Source organism: Falco biarmicus, chromosome 12 (assembly GCF_023638135.1).
Source record: "Falco biarmicus isolate bFalBia1 chromosome 12, bFalBia1.pri, whole genome shotgun sequence".
In the NCBI taxonomy this organism is placed as follows: Eukaryota; Metazoa; Chordata; class Aves; order Falconiformes; family Falconidae; genus Falco; species Falco biarmicus.
This window is the reverse complement of record NC_079299.1, coordinates 2,826,772-2,851,348: the sequence shown is the minus strand read 5'-3', so window position 1 is coordinate 2,851,348 and position 24,577 is coordinate 2,826,772. Positions and strand designations below refer to the sequence as shown.

At 40.4% G+C, this 24,577-nt stretch overlaps 1 protein-coding gene across 20 annotated transcripts in view; it reads right to left on the bottom strand.

The window, feature by feature from the left end:
• NRXN1 (neurexin 1) overlaps window positions 1–24,577 on the bottom strand; it is a 730,473-nt gene that overhangs the window by 363,867 nt on the left and 342,029 nt on the right. For all 20 annotated transcript variants that reach the window (XM_056356934.1, XM_056356933.1, XM_056356941.1 and 17 more), the window contains 3 exons: window positions 21,267–21,389; window positions 15,822–16,203; window positions 15,102–15,292 (listed from right to left, as the gene is read on the bottom strand). In XM_056356934.1, coding sequence (XP_056212909.1) covers window positions 15,102–15,292; window positions 15,822–16,203; window positions 21,267–21,389 — 696 coding nt within the window. The remainder of the gene's footprint in view (window positions 1–15,101; window positions 15,293–15,821; window positions 16,204–21,266; window positions 21,390–24,577) is intronic.

Below are 24,577 nucleotides of genomic sequence, written 5' to 3'. Positions count from 1 at the left end.
AATCATCCCAATTATGGATCCAGCACGCTGAGAAAAAAGGCAGTAAGTGGAGCACGAAGATCCACCTGAAGTCCATATGTCCATGTTGGAAACATCCATGTAAAACCACACCAGGCAAACAAGTGTTTAGAGCCACATCTGAGAAGCTTAGGGATGCCATTGTTAAGCAGTGGTGTAAGCAGACTCATCACCCCAAAAAAATTCACACCCGTGTCAGTCACGTGGGAGCAAGGGGAAGCAGGCAAAATGGGCTTGGTTCCTTCAGTCACAGACAGAAAGGAGCAAAACTGTGGCTTCCTATATCTTGCATGAGTTTACTGTCCTGCTTTGTCTACCTCCTCTACTACCATCCTCCCACCCAGAAGCAGCAGTCACCTTTGCAAGCCTGGTGGGCATGCTCCGAGCGCGCCTGCAGGCAAGCCCCTTGGGCAGACAGGACAAGGACCATCTGAGCTTCGGAGGAGCACTGAACCTGTTCGAAGGAAGGTGCTTAGGGGAGCCTCCGACTCTCAAGCATCACCCAGTGACAAAATCCTTCCTGCACCTATGTATTAAACCCTCACTGATGACACGTTTTGTGCTAGCATAATTTTTCAATAGATTGTCTGAACACACATTGTAATCTACATTGTGCTTACCAGTACACCCCCCAGTCTGGATGATTTTGGAGCCTAGGCCACAGGGTGTGCCAAAGAGTGTTTCTGCATCACCTCAAATGCAAAATTATGCACTTCACCAAGCTTTGTAGGCAGATTTTTAAAGCAACAGAACTCAGAATGTACTAGCTATCACCACTACCCCATGTGGCTAATTTTGATCTCCCTCTTATCAGTATAAGCTGCCACCACACCTTCTCCCAGTTCTCCTGGCGTACTCGCTTGTGCGCAAGGGAGTGCAATTTAGGGCTGTTTGTAATGGTTTAGTTTGCCTGCAAGCAAATGGCCTGAAACAAACCAATGTCTATCAGACTGTGAAAAATTTTTAGTTGCTACATACCAGCCCTAAAACTCAACTGTATTTGAATTAGTGAAATAGAGATAAAAAGCTTAGGAACATGCATATTTTATTAATCTTATAAGCCATCCAACCAAAAGTCTTAGCAACCTTTATAGCATCAGATACTAAGAAACTCCAAGCTTTCTCCATTCTACGTAGACAATTTAAAAAACAAGATATTGCTTTCCTCCAGAGCTTTAAGGTACAGTATAAATCTCAGAAGCATAATATTACATATAGCAGATTAAAATATGGTGATCCATATGTTCCCACGAATGGGATGTAATTCACTCACAGCAGAAAGCACTTCTGTGTTTTTCAGTCAGCTGAACTGGAAACAAAGTAAAAACTCTTGCCTCAAGATAAAGGTTCTTCATCTTTTTCTCAGATGGAACATCTAGAAAGTAAAACCCTTCCAGGTTTCCTGAAGTTCTGTGCTTTCAGTCATTGTCAGCTCAGCACAGAGGCATAATTCATCTCAATTGATTCCAATAGACTTGAAAGGGGGAAACTCCAGAGAGCAACGCTGAGAAAATCACTCCTATGCTAAAAAGGTTAAACTCGATCTATTGTACATGACATGTGCAACCTCCTTTTAAACCTCCCAACGTTTATACTGTCCAAAAACCCACATTTTTTTCTTCCTGTGAGTGATTAAACCTTTAAAATGGCTAATTTCCAGACTGATGCCCTGCTAATTCCTAAGATGCACCCCTCAAGCACACCGGGGTTGCTGCCCACAGGCACACAGCCTGTGTCCCTTACGATGGATGGCTGGGGAACTCCAGGTCAGGGCGCCAACACACGAACCTGAACTCAGAAGATATACACTGGAGCATTTTCCACTAAGTGTCGTATGCACAGAAGTAAGATACATTGAGTCTAACCAAAGCATAACTCTATTGTTTACTTGTAGTTCTGTAAGACTATTGAAAATTAGAACCGATCATTATATACTAATGAAGACAGTTTCCACAAAGACATGTTCTGGGTAATATTTTAAGTTTGTTGATGTTCAAAATAACGTGAGTTTTGCTTCTACACTAGTTAATATACTATAATAATACATATTCATATGTATAGAGCAGTTTCTACACTAGTTAATATACTACAGTGATACATATCATATGTACAGAGTAGTTAAGCTATTAGATTTCACCTTTTATAAAGTGTATACAAGTATTTCTTATGACTATGGGCTAAATATTTCCCAGATTTAATCTCAGACATGGGTTGAGTTTACTGCTAATGGCATGAAAACACACTTTCTCTCAGAGACAAAATTTTATTAAGGGATAGGCTCTGGAATTAATATTCCTACTTTAAAGTTATTTAATTTTTTTCACTTTCCTATTTTTTCATAGCTGCCAAGATAAATGCTTTGCGTAGCTACTTTTATTTCAGTTATTCACGTGCTTCGTTTTCACATTCATCTCAATGAAGTAGTTTCCTACAAAGCTCAATCCATTAGAAATTCAGACAAGACGCAATTACAGAAAATGTTAATGAAATTATTTGTATATTGAACATGCATTAGCAGAGGTTCAGAAAAGATAAAGCTTGCTCCTGTTCCTACTAAAAGGGTTCACAAGAATCAACACAGTACGACACCAATTCCAAGATTTTCTCCCTTTTTTCGTTTCTTATGTAAGTACAGCCTCACTACTGGAAATCGTACATGCTGTAAACCAGGATTAATAGCTTGTGTATCTGCCTACTTGCCCTTATAAATTACACGTTAGTTATTTCATTAAGGTATCACCGTTCATCAGATCAATAGTATGAGATCATGACACCAGCTAAACCAGCTGCAGCCTAAATGCAATACTACCGCAATGCTGCTACCGCTGAAAACATGTGAGCAGGTCAGGAGCTGCGTGCAACGGAAAATGCAATTCTCCTATTTCTTCTTTCATTCTTTCAACAGATGAGCATTTTTAAAATACATATAGAAAGGGATATGCTCGTGTTACAGTGCCAACCATAGCTTCTGGAACTGAAGTTTAGCTATTACATTTCTCGCATGTATTTTTTTCTGAAGTTTATTTTGATTTTTAAATGTATTCCTGAAAAAGTCTCCGGTTTTCTTTTTCATAACCATCCTGACTTCCCTTAATTTATAAAGGAAAGTAACCAATTCATATAAAACATATCAACTGGCATAAACAAAGTAGCGTATTGTAAAGAAATGGGTGAGGGAATAGTGCTCCAAGATTTCCTTCTGATCTCTGAAGAAGCTTCAAATAAAGCACTTTATTTGAGAGCAGATACTCCTTAATCTCACAGCTCTCTTCTTACTTATATTAGAAGTGGGTACACAGAGTTATTCCCTTTTATTTAGAGAGGGAGGATTATTTCCTCTCTTCATTTTTCTGCAGAAAAAAACCCAAACCAAAACAAAAAAGTATGCTACAGTATCTCCCACTAGCATGTTCATTGCAGGCCAGGGGAGTGAACTGAAAAGTAGCACTTTCAGAGCCAAGCCATACCTACAAATCACGGCAAAATACTACTGGCCGGTTATATCATAAGCCCTGACAAAGAGAACTTTAGTGGTTTTAATTTATGTCTTTTATAGGTAATGCAGATCTTCATTTATTCCAACAGGAGTTTTCCTATTCACACCTATGCGTCTCTTTTCTGACTTAGAGCTGATTTGTGCTTTGAGGAACGAGGGAATTTAACACAGAAACAAATTGCTGGCTAATAAATGAACCCAAGTTCTCAATGTATTCATTATTGGAATCACACTTAGGGAAAGAGACACAGAACGCCACACAACGGTGAGTCACACACAACTGTTGGTAAAACAAAACCTGCCAAATCCTTCTGCAATAACTCATCATTTTTTTATTCCAAGTCTCTACAGTTCTTCAAAATAAGAACTTTGCAAATGTTAAACCAAAGAAATGTAAAATAAACAAAATGAAGAAGCTGTTCTACTCATTTCTTTTCTGAATAACTACCAGTAGCATCTTACTATTTGGCACTACTGACATTGCTGACCTCATGGACTTCCCTCCTTTCCCGATTCACATCCATACCCAAGAATTCTTATGTAATACGTGCTGCTGGGCAAAAACTATTAATTTCATTTAATGACTATCACTGCTTTCAATCACTAGCAGAGAGGGAATAGTAATTTTATCCATGTGTTTATAATGGTAACAGAAACACATACATACTGCTGAGGGAGCAAGAGTTTAACCAGAATATGGTTAGGTTTCTTTTTTCTCTGAAATCTGTATGTTTTCTTGTACATATCTGGTGTTCATTTCCTGAATGCCATTCTTGAAAGAAAAGAACACCATTCATTCAAATATGGTTCCATGTATGAATGAAAACATAACAAAGAGGTAATGCAGAGAAGGCAGAGTTACCGAATGCCTTCTTTGCTTCAGTCTTTACTGCCATGGCTGGCCCTCAGGAATCCCAGATCCTGGAGGCAAGAGGGGAAGTCTGGAGGAAGGCAGGCTTTCCCCTGGTCGAAGAGGATCAGGTTAGAGGTCACTTGAGCAAACCTGACACCCACAAACCCATGGGCCCCAAAGGGATGCACCCCCGGGTGCCGAGGGAGCTGGCAGATGTTATTGCCAAGCCACTCTCCATTATCTTTGAAAGGTCATGGAGAGCAGGAGCGGTGCCCGGGGGCTGTGGAACACCAGCGTCACTCCAGTCTTCCAGAAGGGCAAGCAGGACCCAGGAGACCACAGGCTGGTCAGCCTGACCTCCCTCCCTGGAAAGGCGATGGAACAGCTCACCCTGGAACTCACCTCCACGCACGTGGAGGAAAAGAAGGTCATCGGGAGCCGTCAGCATGGATTGACCCAGGGCAGCCACTGCCCAACCTGATGGCCTTCTGCGGTGGGACGCCTGGCCGGGTAGGTGAGGGGGCAGCGGTGGGTGTTGTCTACCTTGACCTCAGCACGGCTTCTGGCACTGCCTGCCACAGCCCCCTCAGCGGTGAGCTCGGGGCGGGTGGGCTGGGTGAGGGACAGCGCGGTGGGCTGGGAAGGGGCTGAGCGGCGGAGCTCAGGGGGTGTGCTCGGTGGCACAGAGGCCAGCTGGAGGCCTGGGGCAGCCGTGCTCCCCAGGGCCAGTGCTGGGTCCCGTCCTGCTCCACTCACCCACCGGTGACCGGGAGGAGGGGGCTGGGTGTGCCCTCAGCAGCTTTGCTGATGGTGCGGAGCTGGGACCGGTGGCTGGTACCCCCGGGGCTGCGCTGCCCTGCAGCGAGACCTGGGCAGGGGCAGCGCTGGGCGCAGAGGGACCCCATGAAGGGCCATAAGGGCAAGTGCAGGGTCCTGCCCCGGGGGAGGGACACCCCCCCGCACCAGCACAGGCTGGGGCTGACCTGCTGGGGGGCGGCTCTGCGGGGAAGGGCCTGGGAGCTCTGGTGGGCAGCCAGTTGCCCATGGGCCAGCGGCGTGCCCTGGTGGCCAAGGGGCCAGCGGTACCCTGGGGTGCGCTGGGAGGAGGGTGGGGGTTATCTCCCCCTCTGCTCTGCCCTGGGGAGGCCGCATCTGCACATGAGGCTCAGGCTGCAGCACGGGAACCTCCGCCTGAAGACGGGGAAGAACTTCTCTGCCGTGAGGGTGTCGGAGCCGTGGGACAGGCTGCCCCGCGGGGCTGTGGGGTCTCCTTCTCTGGAGCCATCCCAACCCGCCTGGAGGTGGCTCTGTGCAGCCCGCTCTGGGAGAGCTGCTTTGGAAGGGGTTGGACTACATGATCTCCAGAGGTCCCTTCCAACCCCAACCATGCTGTGGTTCCATGAAAGAAAACAGCAGAAGGAACTGTGTCCTGGGGTTTTGATAACCCATAAAGACAATATCCCTGGAATGTTTTTTTATGGCTGTAAAAAAGCATCTTCACATCCATCACTCTCTCCAAAGGTAAGCATTCCCTCCTTTCATGTCTGGTTTTGCTGCTGGTTTCAGCTGTACTTTCAGCTGTTCTCTTAATTTCTCTTTCATTTTAGAAGCTTCTCTGCCATGTTTCCAGTGTCCCATTGTACTAAATCACTACTGTGGCTACGAAAAAGACTGCTTCTGCACTCTAGAGAGGTACTACTCCCCAAGAAAGAGATGGATAGTCCTGGCACAACATGGCAGGTTCTGAAAGCACAACAGGCAACTCCACAATTCCTTTATATGACATACGAAAATACAAAGAACATCTGGCTGTGGTGAAGTCGAGGTGTCAGGCACACTTTTCTCCAAATACGCTATTTCAAAATGATCAAGCACATAACAGCTTCTTCCCTCAGGCAGGCAAAGAGGAACGAGGACTGCAAAGACTGAGAAATACCACAGGGAAAGTCTAATCTCGAAAGAAAAGGTTTCTCCAAGTCCTTCCTAAAAAAGATGATTTGCTGTTACAAGATCAATAGAATCACTTTGTAGTATCTTAGTAATTGTACAATGAAGTACTAGGTGGAACTCAAGATAAGATCACCCACACAATCCCAACTCATGGTATTTTTGAGGCAACTGAAACATGAAAACGGGTTACTCTCACAAGCTAAATTTGCAGTGACTTAAACACAATACACAACATCTCGATCTGGAATCAAGGGATATTGTTTCAACTGAAAATGTCAGGTAGGCATCAAGATGCCTTTGACATTCAATGAAATATAGAAGCCTACTTGTCCTTAACGACCTTCTCCCCTTTCCAACATACAGAAGCACCTACCTACCATTCACTTTGTGCAATAGGCAGAGTGGTGACTTTTCCTTCTTGATGTGAAGTTTCCGCACACACTTTAGAAAAGGAATTGGGCCTGATTAGCAGATGGGTGGTGATTCTGGAGCCTATCCTCGCTCTCATTATTGCTGAATAAAAGTTTACTTTTTGTCCCATGTTAAAAAAAAAAAATAATAATCCTTTAAAAATATTGATGAAATAAAATTGTTCTTTTTTCAATAAATCAAGAAGCCTGCTGTGGCGATAAGCCAATAATAAATTGAAGGATAGTTGACAAAGACTTAAACGATGCATTGACACAGCTTCTGCAGCACATACGCTCCAGCGTATGGCTTTTCAAATCTTCCTTTACAGTAGAGAATATGCACTTGCTGCGCAAAGTGCAGCCTGTTTGGTGCTAGAGCAAAGCATGATGGAATTCATCTACCCCTTGCAAAAACGCTTGAGGAAAGACACGAACATGTAAACATACTGGTTGTATGCACTTATTCACTTCAAAGAGTCCAATCTGTAGCTTCAGTATTGATTTGTGGTTGAAGTCTTTTGGTTTTGATGTAGTGGGTTTTTTTTGGTGGGTTTTGTTTGTTTCGTTTTATTTTTTTGAGCAAAGTAGGCTTTTCAAATATTTTCCTTTTTGGAGTGATGAATTCCATCCCTTTTAGACTCTCTCTTGCCTAAGAAGGCAAAGGGCAACTAGTTTGCTTATCCAGGCTCTGCTGAGTTAATTTTCCTTTCAAATACTTTGAGCAGAAGGTAGTTGTATGATGTGACAGGTGATGCCTTCAGTCTTCCACATTCCCTGTGCTAATAACCAAGCAAGGCAAAGCTATTATAGGCAAAAATAGGAATTTATGGGTTAGCAAGTCGCTCTTTTGGGAAGGAATATAGAAACCAGTCATTTCAGCCCAATTCTACGCTGCTTTCAGTATCTTCCCTGAATACCCCATTAAAAGTATTCAAAAAAAGAAACCACCAGCAATGAACCGCTGGCACTGTGGATTTTCTTTAGTCATCCTTATTGGCATATAGGTCATATTGTAGTTATCTGTCAAGACAATTTAACTTTGAAGAGGTTTCTTCCCTTGGCTGATATCATTCTTTTTACAGTTTCATGGTAGCACTGCGCCCTAATCCGCACTGACAGAGAAAGAGGCAGTGAGGATTATGAGGTACCAGAGAGAACTTACAGTGATGGGTGCACCAGGAAGAGCATCTTACAGATATCTCTCGCCACTAACTTCTACAGAAGCCCAAACTGGAGATACACCTGCTGCTCTACCTTTCTCCAAGAAATCTTTCTGATTCCATCACACTACTCGTAACCGCATTGAAGACTTTCTGCACTTGGTAAAAACGTGCTTCTGCCTAGAAACTTCTCATGCTATTGCTGTGCAGCTCACTGATTTACATCTCAGCTCTGCTGGATGTGCTCTCCACACCTTCACCTCTTGGTACTCCGTTTTCAGTCCTATTACACTTTTGGGCTCTTTTTGGAACTACTCAATGATTATAAACGCAAATACACCTACGTTTCACAAGCAAGATGGAAGGGATGTGTGTGGGGGGGAACAGCAACAACAGGACAACGTGCTTAGCAGCTGGTTCCAGTAGACAAAAGTAGATACTCCAAAGGTAAGCACTCAAATCTGAACATTCCCCTGTATTTCTCCAGGTTAAAAGCCACCATTTCTCCAGCAATCCCCTTCTCAAACAACATGTGTTCTCCAGCAAGATGGAGTTACACCAAAACATTTAACATTTTCTTGACAATAACAGTTGTCAGATTCCCAGACACTTTATTTCTCTTTGCTTCTTTTTTCCCCTGTGAAGACTAGATTAAAAGCACTGGTATTAAAAAAGATTAAACAGATTTAAAACCAAAGCAGTCTGCTTGTCCAATGGACTGTGAGGAAACTTGGTGAAGCATGGTAAATGGTAAATAATAAAATCTAATTGCCATATAAATGCACGTGGCAATCCATCTCCCACAGAACTGGTGTTACGCCAATTACTCTCTGTGAGGGGGATGGTTGTGGTGGAGAGGTGAGGCACTCAAGCACATCAAATGTCCTTCATTTCTTCCCTGTTCTGACCACTTTTGTACATTGCATACAGCTGAATATAGACAAAATCTAATGAAGCAGGCATTTTCATGGCATACTGTACTCAAATTTCCCTGCCTCCTGATATTCAGAAATCATTTACTCTCTGCTTTGACAGCCAATCCATGCTCTTAGCAGAGCTTGTTTTCAAAACAGGGAGGAATTCCCCTTTCCAGCAGGCACCCCAGACCTCAGAGACCATCATCGACAAAACTTTTCCTTTAGCTCATACTTCAGGCAAGATTCTCCACATAAAAGTACCAAAAAGCTGAGAGGTTCAGCGTTCTCCTTTTGAATGCGGGTTTGCAGAGGGAAACTGTATTTAATATTGCCAACCTCTGGATCAAGACAATCACTTCCAGACTCTGAGGATATTAAGTGAAGCAGCTCTTTTTGCAAAAAAGCACTGCTCAGTCAGGACACCAAGATCCGAGAGGGGGGAGCTCTCAGACCCACCTCAGCACATTTGGAAAACAAGTTTAGGATGTGCTTCTTGGCTGGGGGGGGGGCGGAGTGTGCTGGGATTCAGTGGGCTGTATTTACACTAAACATCCAGATTTTTTAGGAATTTTGAAAAGCTAACATGTTTCCTGTATAATCCTTAGGATAACTTTTACTTAGTATTCCAGAAGGGTTTGAAAGAAATTCCACCATCAGCAATGGTAATACCCTGCATGCCAAACAGCTGTAGGGGTGCAGGCAAATCTATACATTTGTGTGCGTGTAAGAGGCTGAACAGAGCAGGTGAGAAGCAGCAGAAAGGAAAAACTTTCTCTCACCATGGAGCAATCTGAAAGATTATTGTTAATCTTTAACAATCCAAAAGATTACTGTTAATTTCACAGAGCCCAGCACAAGCACTGGAGTGTATTCTTTGATTTTTATTGAATCCAGAAGTACTGGGGTACATTTTAATTTTTTTTTCCCCATCTCACATTTTTGGAAATTTGAATACAATTTCTGGAGGCTTAGCATTGCCAAAATTATTTTCACAGCCTGGTAGACAGCAGAGCTGTTTAGAAGCAGTATGTGGCAAGGGTGGAAAGGAGAATAAAGGAATTTGCGTTAGACCAGGTTGTCTGATTGCTTATTGTGGATCTGCCCCGCGTCTTTGCTACACGGCAAGTCTCAAAGAAGAGCTCTCAGTTTAAAGCCCCGCAGTTTTCCCAACATTATCAGGAAGACAACAGCTGCATTTGCCATTGCCTCCTCCGACAGGTCTCATTAGGAAGACCTATTTGCTGTTGACCATATTTGGAACCCAGCATTTAGAACAGAACATTATTTCTGCATGAAGAGTTCACAGCCCACTGGCAAGGTCATCACAATTAGCTCATGCATGTTTATTTGAGAAATTTAAGCATTAATACACGATGATTTGTAAAAATTTGCATTTTTATATAAAAATACTTTTTGGTGCTTCTTAAAGCTTTGTTGCTTAGCAGGAGAAATATGAAGGATTGCTGCCATTGACAGAGCCTTTGTAATATAGAAAAAGAACATATAATGCAGCAACAATAATAATAATGGGCTCAATATAAAACAACAGGGACAAATATTATGTGAACCTGAAACGATTTCAATTTCCATTGCTGGAACAAGAAATCTTCTTTATGGTCAAGACTAATTTAGCTCAGTTTTGCATAGCATAAATAGCCTACTTCGACAGGCAAATGAAATATCAATTGATTAAGTGACTACCATCAATGCATATGCCAGGCTAGTAGACCTAATGATAACGTAGTTAATTGCATTAAAAGTTTACAAGGATTAATTAATTGTGAAGTGACTCTTTATGTACATGGAAGAAGTATATTTCAGTGCATTTGTAAAACCACTGAGCTAATACCAGATAATAATATGATTACTTTTCTTTCAGATGCTTCAGACTGGGCTGATTTCACATTATTGGAGAAGGCAAATGTAAAAGTAAATGTGTATAGCAACGGCAGCCATATCCCACAAAGGAATAAAGGAAACCAGGGGCCAGGGAACAGCAACAGAAATAAAAGTAAAACAGACAATAAGAGATCTAGACAGCTTTTTTAAATCCAAGGAAGTCGATTGTGACATATGCTCTAATATGAATAGTGGTTTTTGCGGATGCAGTGATAGAACAGCACAGGAATAACAGATAACTTACAACAGACTCTAAACCTGACGTTTGGGAAGGCCACGTGGAAGAGGATAACATTGAGACAAGCTGAAAGTATGAATGTCAAATCAAAAAAGCAGATCTTAAAAGCATATGGAATGAAGCACAGGCAGCAAAAATTAAACCATAAATGTTGAGTTGGGTAGGATATTTTTGTGATGGTGATTTCCTTTCAGTTAGAAAATATAGTTAGCCCAGTACCAAAATTAGGAAAACTGCATTTCAACCTGGAGGATACAGCATAGCTAGAAAGTTTGGAATAGGATGCGATAGTGAAGCACTGAAACTACCAACTCCTAGAAAAGTTTCGAACTACTTGTTAGGATTAAACCAGCAGCAGCAGCCCTTGGCTTTCCATTTTGTATGAGTGTGAGATTTTGATTTCTAAACAATTAAAATGCTAAGATATCTTAATATTCTGATCTATTCCAAGAGCAGTCTGAGTAGATTTTTGTAGGTTTTGTATATTTGCTCTTTAAAGAAAGTGGTGAAAACTTTGGGAATTAAAATCGTGCCTATACGTGGAGGAGAGAAGCAAAAGGAAAATTAAACCCTAGTGGGGAAGTGGATACAAAATCATGCTTGAGGATGTTCCTCCTCATAAGCAGATCATGTGTCTTCATATTTATATATAAAAACACAGTTTCTGATAGTACACCAGTTTCCCACATGACAGGATGAAAATGTGAAGAGCAAAGAGACATTACGGATTTTCTAATACCTACAGTCCAAACGAAGGAACCATCTTTTCTTCGGCACCAGTGAGGAGCAAGAGCACAAGTCACATCTCACTTTCACTTGCAGTTTGGTGCCCCTTCAAGGCTACTCAGACCCTTCAGACCATAAAAGCACAGCGTGAAGTACAGCAAGCAAGAATTCCCTTCCACCCAACTGTCTCTGTCTGGGAAGGCCTTGAACTGAAAGCAGGACAGGGAATCTGCTCATGAAATACATGAAAGGAAATTTGCTGTGTAACGGGAACATTGGCAGGCTCGAGCTGCGCCACTTTTGCTGTCAAGAGACATTTATCTTCATGGGTTACCTGCTAGAAATGCACCTGAGTACGCTTTGCTAATTTTCTCTGCAAGGAAAAGTAACACAGTGCTTGGTATCCAAACACAGGACTATGTTCAGTCATTTATTTGTCTCCAATTTATAATTTACTCATCCAATTACATCAATAATTAAGCTGGAGAATTTAATGTGTTTCCACAGGTACCCACTCTAATCCGCTGAAATTGTACCAGAGGTTATCCAGGGGACCCACGTCTGTAATGACAAACTTCCTACGTTATATAGCCCAACTCCTACATCCAAAATGAAATGTATAGTGGAAATTCTCTCCCATAATTTTATGGCAACCGTCTGCTTTCCCAGACAACTGGCATGCTCTGCAGGCTTTACAATGCATTCTGTGTCCCATCTTCGTACCCAACTCACTGTGTATTTGCAAAAAAACCTACATACATGTGATTTATCTTTCCAGAATTAGCTTGGATTTCAGCATCTGAAATCTGGTAACTCTACAATTCCTTAGAAAGGCTGCAGATCCTACATTATCTGCACACATTTCTATTTCACATAACGCTAACTCTGGTGAAACAGAATTATTGACAGCACATGCAGGAAGTATCAGTTTGAAGTTGCTTTGTTGCGAGGGCTAAAATAACACAGGACCATGGATTAACCACAGCTGTTTGTATCGGTGAAGTGTATGGAGTGGTTATAGAGTAACAGCGATGTGTCATCGTAAGAAACACTGACATAAAACAGAAAAGAACAAACTACAGCAAGGCATTTCAACTGAACACAAAGGAAGAAAAAACAATAATCAAAGGCATTTTTTTCTTGTTTTTAGCCTTACTGGCTAAAATGTATAAGCTTGAACTCCCCCCAAAACACAACCAAAATTCTCCAGATATATGCTGTGCCATGTTTAAGGGAAGCTGAACAAGCAAAACATGGTACAATATATTAAAATAATAAAAGGAAACATACTACTACGAGAACAGACGTTAAAGACTTGTGTATGCTAGACCCCTTTGAGAAAGATGCTTACTGTATATTACTGTACTGAATAAGTCAGGTGGTTATTCTTTCACTAGCCACATTTCCTGGGTGGTGAATTGTAGAAAGTAGGCATTAATACCTTTCACATTCCTCAGAATGTTTTTTTTTTCCACATCTCAATATGTTTTTTCATGCTCTTCAGGTTTTTTCCCCCATGGAATTCAAGGTTAGAAAATGCGCCAGATATGGATACAGTTTTACTTCAAAAGGGTAAAGCAAAAGTAGAATTTTCAAAGCGAAGAAAACAAAGGAATGCTGGATTTTATAGGCTATCCTTGCTGATGAGCTTTCCCTGCGAGTGCACCAAGCAGTGTGTTCGGTGAAATAACAGCGCCCTCTAGTGCCGTTATTAAGCACGTTGTGCAAGCTTTTTTTTCCCTTAATTAAAGCAATGTAGGAAAGCACTGCTTTGTTTGAAAGAGATGTAAAATGAAATTACTATGTTAACTTAGTTATCAGTTCTTAACAGGATTATTTTTCCCCAAATCTAGATTATTTTTGATAATATAATGAGATATTTACTCATATCTAATTAATATACTGGGGAAAAAAACCCAAGTTTAAATACATAAATATGTATATACACACACATAAGTAGTACTTATTGCAAAAAATGAGAATTATGTTTTCTCTACAGCATCACAAATAACATAGAAATATTAAATTGTCTCAATAAATATTGAACAGATTTACAAGAATGTAAAATAATGACACAAATTTCAAATGCAATTTTGAGAATGTAGTGTGAGCCATCTGAAAGGCTTCAATTTATAAAGCAAGTATTTCTGATAAAGAATCTCTTGATGGTTATGACATATCAAGATGTGGTTTTCACAGTCTTTCTTACCATCTTAATAGCACTTTCAAGTGAAGCAAACATGTAAAATACCACAAAATTCAGAATAATTACTAAGGTCAGCTCATTATCTGCGACTCAGAGGTAGTTAAAAGAAAATCCAGCAAGGAATAAGCTCTTGATGGAATATTAATATCTACTTTGAACACCCCAGCTTTTGAAATATTAAATTTTCTTTAACTGTTACGAAATTTTAGCTTTCCTAACAAGAATTTTTATAGAGAATATTAAAATGCACAATACTTTTTCACTTGACTAGAAAATATTTTCTTATGGCTGGTTAGGAAGGCAATATTTAAAAAGCATATTTATGCATCCTTTAAAAATATACTTTCTTCTCATGCAAATTAGCTTTTCAGAAGCCCATCCTTAAAACTGATGACTGTTACTTACTTTAAAATATACATGTACAGTTTGGTTTATAAAAAAGGATCTTAAGAACCTAGCCTGACCTATAAAATGTAGCTTTAGACCTATAAAACACAGCTTATCGCACCCTGCAATTGAAATTACAACACATTACATATTTAGGTGAGCGTGTTTATGGTCCCATACTTCTCACAAATTGTATTTATAACTGATACATTGAGGGACTGCCACATACGGTTGCTTTACTTAAGAGATATTTTATGATATCAAAATATCGCTTCACATTTATTTTCCCAACAAAATGTGGGTTTTATGTGGAAAACTGAGCAGTGGAGGATAGGTCAAAATGTTCCCCAATTCTCTAACACAGATCATCTGTTCTGCAAAGGGCTTGGGCTGTGGTTTCTGCGTGCCACTCATATAACTTATGCTCATATAAAAATAAAGCTTTTTTTGTAGACGTTTTAGAGCTCCTTTACTCTCTCAATTATATTTTGGTATATATGGGCCACTGTGTGGTCTTACAATTTCCTACTTTTTTTTTTTTTTTAAACGCCTGTGGCATTTTGACACATTTATAGTGGTAGTACTTAACTGTGCAGAACTACTACCACACCAGCACTGTCAGGCTAACATAAAGAAGATATGATTTCTTGTAAACATATTATGATTATCAAATCAAATATTTGATATGGGATATTTGCTGTAATACTTTATCAAATATTTGATATTTATAATCAATTAAATAATTTCATATGGGATTACAAAATTATATTGGACTTTACATACACAATTTTTTTCAGGTTATCATTCCGTAATGACCCTCTACAGGAATTAATATACTTACTTTTGAGATCTAAATTTCTGGCTCCTGCTGTGCTCTGCGTTGTGATTTTAGTGTCAATCTTTACAGTGTGGAGATTGTTGGTATCCCTTGATATCATCACGTTATGCCACTGGTTGTCATTCAGAGGTTTATTAGAACTTCCCTTGATGAGATTTGCACCATTTCCCAAGTCAAATACATAGTGTAAATACCTGGGAAAAGAAAAAATTGGAAAAGTTTCCTTTTTCTTTACATAGCAAAGGGGCACTAATTAATGTGTCTAATATTTCCTATTTCCTTGTACTCCTCAGTAGTCCTAGTAAAACTGGAAGACAACAATGAATGCCAGATAGGGAAGCAACCTTAATTCAGAGAAAACACCACTCGTTCAGATGAGCTGAGATGCAGTCCCACGTTTCTGGAAAGTAAACGGGCACTCCACGTACCACCACATGCATACATACATAGAGAGATAACAAGAGGAAGGCTACAAACTAGTACTTCTTTGTAATAACCACTATAGAAGTTACACCTATTATTTACTTTCATATTTTTCAGGCATCTAGCTTCATCTGAAAGAAAGAGTCACAATAAAGCACATGACGTTTTAACAAGAAGAAACATTCATCAATCACATGCGCCCCATCAGGTCGAGACTTGTATCCTAAACTTTCCCTTATATTTCTCCTGTATACACATTTTGAATAGACCGTTTTTGTCGTCGCGCTGATCCATACATACCCTTTTACTAATTCAACCACAATGAAATCATTTCCATCGCCACTGTTATAAAGTATCAATCCATCCAGGGAGGTTGTTTTGAACTGGAAAAAAAGGTGCATAGATGTATATGCTTGCAGCGTGGCCAAAGCAACATAACTTGCTTTTGTTTTAAAGGTTACAGGGTCTGCTATGATGTTCCTGAACCCAAATCTTGCATTTAGCTCACAATAATCGATGTCTCCATTTTTACATAAGTCAATGTATGCCATGCCATTAAACGTAAGACTCTGTAGGTGCCCAATGAAATTAGAAGGCACTGAAGACAGGTAGCGCCGCTCTGTTATTATTCCTGTTTCTATGTTGTGGAATTCCAGTCGCGTGTGATCGCCAGCCATTTGACCTTCAAACAGTACAAGAAAACTCATGTTAGCATCTGCAACCGGAGGTCTGAAAGCACATCATGTGATTAAGTATCTGCAACAATTTCACACTTTTCAGAACAGGCAAGACCAATTCTTGGCTCCAGAGAAGATTCCTCTAAATTCATCCAAACTACTGATAAACATCCAGGAGCCTTTCCACTGACTTCAGCACGTTTGGATAAGGCCAACGGCAAGATTTCTAAACTGAAATAGAGTACCACGGTATATCAAACTGCCAACAGAATCCCTCCCTTTGGTTACACTGAACCAGACATGTGACTTTACTATCAGCAAGTGCAATTAATTAACACAACATGAAGATAACAAAGGTAAATCTCAGAGCTAAAACATTAGAGTTTCATGGAAGAGAGACGTAACAGTTTGGGGGATATTATTTCATGTGTTTTGCTTTGAAGCGTGTGATTTTGCAAGAAGAAGGATGGATTCTTGTTTCATCTGTCTTAGGAACATTAATGCCAGTCCTGCCGCAAAACCCTGGGCTGCGAGGGTGGACAGAGCCTTCCCTGAAAGCCACCGGCTTTGTACCATGGGGACAAACTGGGGGGGCCATGGGGGCAAAGCCAAAGAGATGGACAAAGCAGAAAGCCTGCAGCAAGAGTGCATCCCAGCATCTTGTAAAAAAACTGAAAAGAGCAAGTGACTTGCTTACACCAGGAAGGTGGCCAAACCCAAGCCTCACAGCTGCCTTTGAGTCTTTCTTTGTCATGCAAGGACTCCTGCGCAGCAGAAAGCCTGACATTTGCTGACTGTATAATTTCACTAAAGAAACAGATCAGGTCTGCCAGGGTTAGTTTTTAAGCTTGTTATTAAATACCTTACCCAGCACATCAAGATCGTGTCCACTGAAGAGCTGCCTTGTCTAATGGAGTTTAAGTTGGATTTTTCCATGCTTATTTTACAGAAGTAGGGCAGTACTATCACAAGGCTGATTCATGGTCACGTTGTGTGGGTATGATGACAAAACAGCTTTTTATTACTAATTAACTCTAGCACTTAATGTACCTTTTGCAAGCCATGGCCTAGATTTCCCACTTCCTTAGCTGTTCCATGTCTCTGGTGGAGTGCAAAGGAGGTGAACAGCAGACCCAGCCAAGCTGGAACAAATACTGGCATAAAACCGCTCTGTAATGCAAGTTCCCACAGTTGCAGTGCCGACCGGCTGGGCTCCCTCCATCCTTCCCTGAACGTACCATTCCAAGAGGAGAGCGTGAGCTCTGACCCAGTCAGACATGCTTAGCGGTGGGGCAGAAAGCCCTGAGGCGGGCTAGAACAGCGGTGCCTTCGTGGGTTTCATACGCACGTGTCAGTGTACGTGTGTGTGAACAGGGGAAAGGGCAAGGCAAGTGCAGGTATCTGGGCTTTGCCCAGGGAGATGGATTCACAAACAGGTTAAGTCACAGCACTGAGATACAAATACAGCAATGGGTGAAGTTACAGTGAAAATAGCTCTGCAAGCTTTAGCACCATTCAGACCACACATGCACACACAAAATTTGCTCTAATAATTAATTATAAGTATCTACAAGCAGCTTACTTAGTTTCAGGGTACATTCTACATAAGAACTAACTCTGCTGATGTCATTGAACACCATCAGCATCTGGGATCTGCAGTCATACGGGCTGAGCAAGACAGGAGGCACCTTACTCCCCCCTCCGGGGACAGCCTTCGTGATGTTCTTGTTTCTAAACATCAGTTTGAAGAAAGTACGTCCCCTGATGTATCCAGCAAAGGTGAGGTATTCCTTGCAGTAACGAGTCAGTCTTGAAAAATGCCAAGCTGTAACTTTCTGCAAGGCCAAGCACTGTGTGCTGGACCACAGTCAGAGCACTGAAGAGCATGTTTTAGAGAGGAACATGATGTATTCCAGTCTTATATCACTTCAGATGGCATTGCATAAATGTCATGGCAAAAATCCACTAAGCTCTGGCCTGTAGCACAGTATCCTCACTACATTCACTACCTTAAATCCTTAAATTAATTTATTTCTTGAGCATAGTAATAATAAAAGACTTCCAGAAGCTGGGCTTACATCCCAAATCTCTAACATTTCAGTTGTACAAACATGCTAACAACACTTGAGACTTCACATAATGCTCCACAGCATTTGCAACTACAGCAACAAAGAAAAAGAGAGAGACTGCAGTTCATGCTTACGAGGCTGGGGTTTTGGGGTTTCGTTTTTGGTTTTACCCTGTCAGATTAGTGCACAAAATGCATTACCTGTTGTAATGCTACGGGATATCATACAAAAGGCCACATGGATTTCTGTCCATAACCATAAACTAGGCATCCTTTCCATTACCCGACTGCAGTGACCTCCTTCAGTCCACTTTTATTTTCTATGCATTTCCAGAAAACAAATTGAATCAGGGCTGCAAGTATTTAGACTCTTCTATGATTAGTAAAATTTTCAAAACCACCTATATGACTTCCAAGGAAAGCTAGCTGTGATTCTGAAAGTTATTATTTATCCATGCACAAATTATGCATTCGTCTAAGATAACTAAGCTCAGTCCATGGATAAATAGGTGGTATTATTAACCTTTTAAAAAAAGGGAAAGTCAGACTGAATTGCTTAATGCCCTCCCCTCCAGCTTAAGCTTTTTGGATCTGATGGTGGGATTTTTTTTCATATATGACATAGGAAAGGGGATCAAAATAGGAAAACACAGTGTGTGGCAGGGGGAAACTGGAATTTTTGGGAGGAAATCTGCTTTTTCCTCATGCTTCCTATGAGATTATAATAACTTTTCACATGAATAACTACCAGATCATATTTTAAACACATTTGTGACTGTTGGAACATCTGAAGAAGAGTTCTAAGCAGAGCAAAAGCACTACATTCTAATGTGGCAACTTTTCCACTACCCCTTCAGGAAATTCAAAGCTTCTACATATTAAATTGCATCGGGTAGATTTGAAACTTAAGCTCATGAAGTTTTTGGCAACACAGCGTGTTGCCAAAAAAAAAAAAAAAAAAAAATCATGGCATTATATGGCAATAAAGATTTTTCCATGTAGAAACCGTAATATTCCTGGGACTAACAAGAGATTTCCCATGTTATCAGACTTCCAAGTTCCCTCTAGCTCCTTCTCTCATGCCGGTTTTCCCTCCTCGCTGATGGAGGAGCTTAAGAAAACTTTTTACCTGTGAAATATTGGGATGACTTTCTCCCTTGGATGAAGAACATCAAACCTCTGTGGACCATGCAAATGTAGGCAACTTCCAGCTCAAAGAACCGAGAGGGGTTTTGAGTCAACTGGCCGGCTTCTCATACAGATACTGGCATGTGGAAAGAATACAAGCGTTGCACCAGAAAGCTGGATGCACAGGAGACACGTTTGCTTGATCAGGAGGGAACTGAAAAGCTTTGCTGGCTTTAACAGCTAAAACAGACTAGTTCAGTTGGAAGGGACCTACAACGATCACCTAGTCCAATGGCCTGACCACCCCGTAGCTGACCAAAAGTTAAAGCATGTTATTAAGAGAATTATCCAAATGCTGCAAACACTGACAGGCTTGGGGCATCGTCCAACTCTCTAGGAAACCTGTTCCAGTGTCTCCGCTATTTGCTGAGACCATGATATTTCATAGTAACTACAATTATTTGCAGTGGAGAGTGATTACAACAACTTGCAGCCCTGCAAGTTTACCTATCACTTCATCTGACTAGACTATATATGATAAACCCTCCCGGTTTTCATCTTCATCTTTCACATGTATTTTGAACTTCCCTGAAGCTGCACTGAGCAGCTGGGATGGAAACCCAAGGTGAAAACAGTACTTCTCGGTGGCTTTGTAACCCCTAGTATCTGTAAATAAGAAATCTGCCGTGAGGAGCCCAAGAAGTATGCATTTAGTTCTAGACACAATAGTTTTATTCAGGTCTAAAACGCTTCCCCTGGTTAGAAAATGTCCCCAAAGTAGCCTTATTACTCGAGTTGCAGTTGAAGCAGCAAGATAATGACATTTTCCACTGTAGTTCCTCCAATATTATGCATTTATTTTTACAAAGAAAATAACTGGTTTAGGCCACCAACTTTCTTGGGAGAATGACCCAAGCCGTTATCATAGACACAGACTAAATTTTTTCTTCACCTCTGGAAGATCTATTGGTAATTTCTGATTCTAGAAAATATATTCTTGCAACTATATGAGTACACAGCAATTATTTTTCTACCAGCAACATGGTCTTCAGTGTTCTGCTGAAGTGAAAAAGGACTATTAAAGAAGGTGCTTTCCTTTTTAAAAATTGTTGCCATTAAAAAAAAAAACCAAACCACAAACTTAGAGCCAACGATAAAAGTGATGCATTACTACATGAAAACAAAGGAAAATACTAAATAGCTAACACAAAATTAGGCACATTGTATTGTGCAAGGAATCAGGACCAGAAGCCAGGTCTGTTGCTATTAACACCACATATGTAAGCCTTACCTTTAACAGAACCGAATCAAAGTCTTCTCGGTTATCGTTTCTTATAATCTATACATAGGAATATATTTCTAACACCTGCTAGCATTCATGTCATGGTTTTTCTCCCATCCCAACTGCTATTTTAGTATCTGAAGAAAAACCTGTAGCCTAAGAGCTAATTATTGAGGACAGCTGATGCAAGATTTAAAACACAATAGAATATCCTTCAAACATTTATTAAAGTCTTTCATACAGCAATGGCTTTGAGTTTAACCTTAGTATAAATTTAGTGTGTTGCCAAAAGCATTTTACTTGCCTTCTCATTAGTGATATATCAAATCACTTCTCTCCAATTACTGTATAAAAACATTCATTTAAGTCAGCATGAAGGTTTTCATTAATTCCAACAGCGACGTTAGAGTAACATTAAGTGTAATAACGTGCTTGTAGCACCAGTATTTCAAGATGCATAACACGGATTTTGGATCTTACCCAGGAAAAGAAAGAAATTACGTGTTGCTTTCAGATAAAGGCATTTTACTTCTGTAGTGTTTTGTTTTGTGTTTCCCCCCCAGTACCACGGAGTCACAATGCCACACTACCTGTCACGGCCTGCTGGTCATCCACCATTAACTTTAAACTTTTTCCTCGCCGAACCACACGCACTGTGTGCCACTCATTATCATTGAGGTTATAGCCAGCAAAAAGGGTTTCTGGACCTTTGCCTGTAGGATATGCCAAACAGTCATTATGCAATCTTTAAATCAGTTTACATGTGAACCTCACAGAGAAAGAGAGACAGAGAGACTGGCTGGGCAAATGTTAAAACTCACCAAAGATCACATCAAGCAAGAAAATTACAAAGTATAAGCAAACCTCAAAATATAGAGCTACTGCGTTAAAACACTTCTAACGTATATTTAGCTATAGAAAGGTACTGTAGATGCACATTTAATGAACCAGGTTGTCATAAACAGGCACAGTCAACATGGAATTAGTTAGGCACTTTCCAGTCATATTCAAGCCTTTAAGAAATGAGATTGCTGCAGCCAGGAGAACTTCAGAAGGTATTCAGAAGGACTTTTGTTCCTTCATTAAAAATAGTTTTGGGGAAAGGTACCAGTGGTAAATGTGTGTGCACGAGTGCTATACTTTTTCTCAATCTATGTCAGCTTCTCAGCCTATGTTTGTTTATTAGGGCTTCTCAGAAGATAATCTTCTACCTTTATCATCCAGATGACTTGTTAATATTCAGATCCAGTACCTTCTGATGTTAGCGCACCTTCAAACCATACTTTCCTTTTTCATTTAATGGATAATTTTTTTTGTAATCGGCTATTTTTTAAGTGGTACAACACTTTTGAAGCAAATACAACTCTGTATTTGTGTAGCATAATGTGCTTGCAGTAACTGAAGTATTCACAGGTCTAGGAAAAAGGGTATCTTTAATACCTAGGAAAAAAATTCTCAGAATAAAATGATTATAGAAATTGTCCTTTACACTGTTGACCAAGGAAGAAAAAAAAAAAAAAAAAAAAAAATCCTGACTATGAACCATCATTGATACGGGTGATTGACCAAGCATTGAATCTATCAATCCAAACTTCTGTGCTCAAACCCCAGCCATTGGACCTATGTGGTGACTGCCAAAAGTTAATCTGCAATTAACATATTACATTCTTGCAAAATAAAGACCTCCCTGGCCTGTTTCGCCATTCCTGTGGCAGAACAAAGGCTGCTGATAACTGTCATAAAATAAAGAGACATTTGACACAAACACATTAGGCTTGCACTGAGTCAGGCCATTACCTCCACTACGTCCTTCCAAGTGACTGCATCCCATGTGTCAGCCTTCTTTTAAAAGGGTTGTGCCACTGGCTCTGAAACTCTTCCACATTTCTTTTTGGATTATTTTCCACCCAGTGCAGGCTAACTGTGATGGGTGAGGCCTATTAATGTATGGATAATATATGACATTGCCTGAAATCAAAGCCTCTCTGACTTCAAGACTGCACAGAGGGAAAAAGACACTAAAAGCCTGATGGAGCTGTTCAGCATGTTGGACTGTTTTAATCTTAGACTTTTTCCATTATCTATCAGCATTTTTTTAAATTGCTGCTGGTTTATTGTCCTGTTTTTATATGCAGTCTTTGCTATTTTGAGCATGTCAAGGGACCTCCAGGAATAAAAATACTAGCTGCAGCAAAGGCAGTGAGGTTCTGATAACATCATGTTGCTTTCTCCATGCCACTGTATTGACACTAGGCTACACCAGGTGTGCAAACCCAGCAGAAAGAGTTGGATATGTACACACTGGTGCCAGCTACCTGAATTGTTCTATTCCTTACGTGTTTACTTTTGTTGACAAGAGAAAGACCAGTTTTGCATAAAGAATAAGTGAATAATGTTATCTTTGGGTATGGTTATATAGATGCAGTGAATAACACTCTAAGCAATTCCTATTATTCTGTATTCTATTGGGCATTGCAATGGATGCAATTTCAAACTAGATTTGAGAGGCAAGGGATGAATTTACAAAAAATGCTTAAAGGACATGAGTAAAAATCTTAGGGAAAGTCAGTAGGCTTGCCTAAAAATACATCACTTACTATTATTTTAAACCTGTTAACCCTTCTTAATTTGTTAGCCCAACTCTTTTTTTTTTTTTTTTTATTACTTTAAGTAGTTGAACTCCTTAGTCTCCCTTATGTCACAACAGATCTCTACAAGATCTATAAAGCATATGCAATTTCAATTTGCTCTCACATTAACAACCCTCTGTAGTGTCACATCCACGTAAAGGTGCCTCCCTGTATATAAATATCAAATCCAACCTGGCTGCTCACATTTATACAGGCAAATATTTCAATTATCTTTTAATGGTTAGGGACTTGTAAACTCTTCCTGTTGTCAAATTAAGTGTACGCTTTCCTATGTATCAGTCTAGTTCCTTTGCAAGAGTACTCAGAGTAAAAAAAAAAAAAAATCAGGTCAGAAGTACCTGTGAGCTGCCTCTGTTTGCAGTGCACACAACCCAAAATTTATTTTGGTTTATGGATTAAGGGGAACTACGTTCAAATGGCTATGACAAGGATGAACCTGGGTATAACACACCATGGGAGTAATGCACTGAAAGCAGTCCTGGCCTCGTGGAAACTAGCTACCTTGAATGGAAGAAGAGGCTTTTCTTTCCCAAAGCCTATTTCTGACTGGGGCTGCTTCCTGACCAAGAAGATGCTTTTGTATATAAAAGTAGTAAATGTGCTCGTGAGCAGTGTATTTAGGAGAAAATGTTCTAAATGCTTAGAACACAAACCCATGTAGGAATTCCTGGACACCACACAAGAGTGGAAGGTCTGCAGAAGAAAAGTCCAAACAGATTTTGTTCAATGGCATTGGCCAACCTCAAACATTGCTAGCACTTTCCTCACTGAATTTCAAATACAGTGACCTGAAATTAATTTAAGCATCATTGTGATCATAACAGTTCAAACTCTTCTGTCCTGGTTTATCATGAATTAACTATAAATCTACTAAATCATTGGCTCTCCAGTCTTATTCAGAGTTTACACTGATCTGAGTCCACTTCATTCAAATTGCACCAGCAGAAAGTGCTGTTGTATTTAAATAGGAATTGGCATATTGCCATACTGCCACTTCTGGGGGGTTGGGGCTTCCCCCCTCCCCCCCCCCCTTCTTTTCTTTAAATATTTTCCATGAGAAGAAAAGCAAGAGCCCTAATAAAAAAAAAAATAAAATATTTCTGCTTTCTATGGACTGATAATTACTCTTCCAACCTGATGTCCCGCCACACTTATTTCCCATGCTGTCCTTCCCCTGGCATCATTTCTCTCTTCTAGACACGATACAGTTGATTTGCTTCATGTACCCAGCACTTGCTGACTTTCTGAGC